Below are 1,350 nucleotides of genomic sequence, written 5' to 3' on the forward strand. Positions count from 1 at the left end.
ATGCCCACGGGCCCCACGCTGTGCTCCATGTCTGGGGTGGGGTCACCTCTCCTCTCTGGGGTGACCAAAGGGCTCAGCAGAACCCAGTCCTTGCCCTTAGCTCTGTACCTTAGTCTTGGCATTGACATCAGCCTGCTGCTGCAGCAAAAACTTCACCAGCTTGATGTTCCCATAGTGGCTGGCCACATGCAGCGGGGTGTAGCCCATCTGAAAGACAGACCAGGTCTCAGCCTCCCCCGGCAGTGCTCTCTGCCCTTCTGCTGGAGCACGCTCCCCCCACAGGCCATCCCCCCAGGGAGGTGGAGGGAAGGGGAGGATGAGTACCCAGGACACAGACAAGATGGTGAGGATGCCTGCGGGAACAGGGACTTGCACAAAGGAAAAGAAAAACAGCGCTCCTCCTGGAGTGGGTCTAGAGGCAGTTCCCCCACATTCTTCACCACGGCCATGGTCAATGCACTACATTACCCTGGTTGTTGCGTCCACTGTGACTCCATGTTTCACCAGAACATCAGCAACCAGCACATGCCCCTCTTGGGCCACGAGGTGGAGGGGGGTCAGGCCACTCTGCAACGAGAGGCGGTCTCAGCGCGGTGGCACTGCCATCGCTGCAGCCCTACCAGCAGACTCTTGGTCAGGTCTCCAACCTGGCAAATCGACACACACTGCACCGCTGGTGCCTGAATGCAGGCAGGCACCAGGGCCTGGACCCCCACCCTGTCCGCTGCTGGGGCGTTCACCCCCCGCCTGGCAGGACACACCGGGACACCTTACCTTGTTGCCGAGGTCGCCATTGGCTTGTTTGGAGAACAGCAGCGCCACCATGTCTGCGTGTCCCTCCTGGGACGCCAGGTGCAGGGGGGTGACGCCCTGCACAGACTCCGCGTTCGCAGAAGCCCCATACTGCAGCAAGCTGCTGGCCACCTCCATCTGGTTCTGCTTGGCCGCAATGTGCAGGGGGGTGTATCCGTTCTGCAGGGAGAGAGGCACATCGCAGCGCTCAGGAATGCAGGCTCACACCCGAACCCTCTCCCTGACAGCAACTGACCCTGACCCTGGGGCCAGATCCCGTTCTTCCAGCCCAGCTGGCACAGAGGTTTCAAGCACCACCTGCTCCAGACCCAACTGGCGTTGGCTGTCCTGGAGTTTTCCTCACATTCTACAGCAGTATTCAGCCACCCTAATGGGGCAGACACACAGCTCCTAGAAGGTGTCTGGCTGAGGTGTGGAGCAAAACTCGAACACATAGGATGAGTGTTCAGGCAGAGACTGGAGCGTGGCCTTTGCTGCTGCACCGCAGGAGCACAGCAGCCGCAGGCAACCTCTGGTGGGTGATGCGCAGGCTGGCGG

General features: G+C 60.8%; 1 protein-coding gene across 1 annotated transcript in view; it reads right to left on the reverse strand.

The window, feature by feature from the left end:
- The window catches only part of ANK1 (ankyrin 1, erythrocytic), a gene marked incomplete at its 5' end in the record, with an annotated part of 15,393 nt that overhangs the window by 11,925 nt on the left and 2,118 nt on the right, over positions 1–1,350 (reverse strand). The window contains 3 exon segments of the mRNA XM_010186682.1: positions 109–207; positions 469–567; positions 775–972. Of these exon segments, the coding sequence (XP_010184984.1) occupies positions 109–207; positions 469–567; positions 775–972 (396 nt within the window).

The sequence above is a fragment of the Mesitornis unicolor genome, unplaced genomic scaffold (genome assembly GCF_000695765.1).
Source record: "Mesitornis unicolor isolate BGI_N332 unplaced genomic scaffold, ASM69576v1 scaffold30800, whole genome shotgun sequence".
Classification (NCBI taxonomy): domain Eukaryota; kingdom Metazoa; phylum Chordata; class Aves; order Mesitornithiformes; family Mesitornithidae; genus Mesitornis; species Mesitornis unicolor.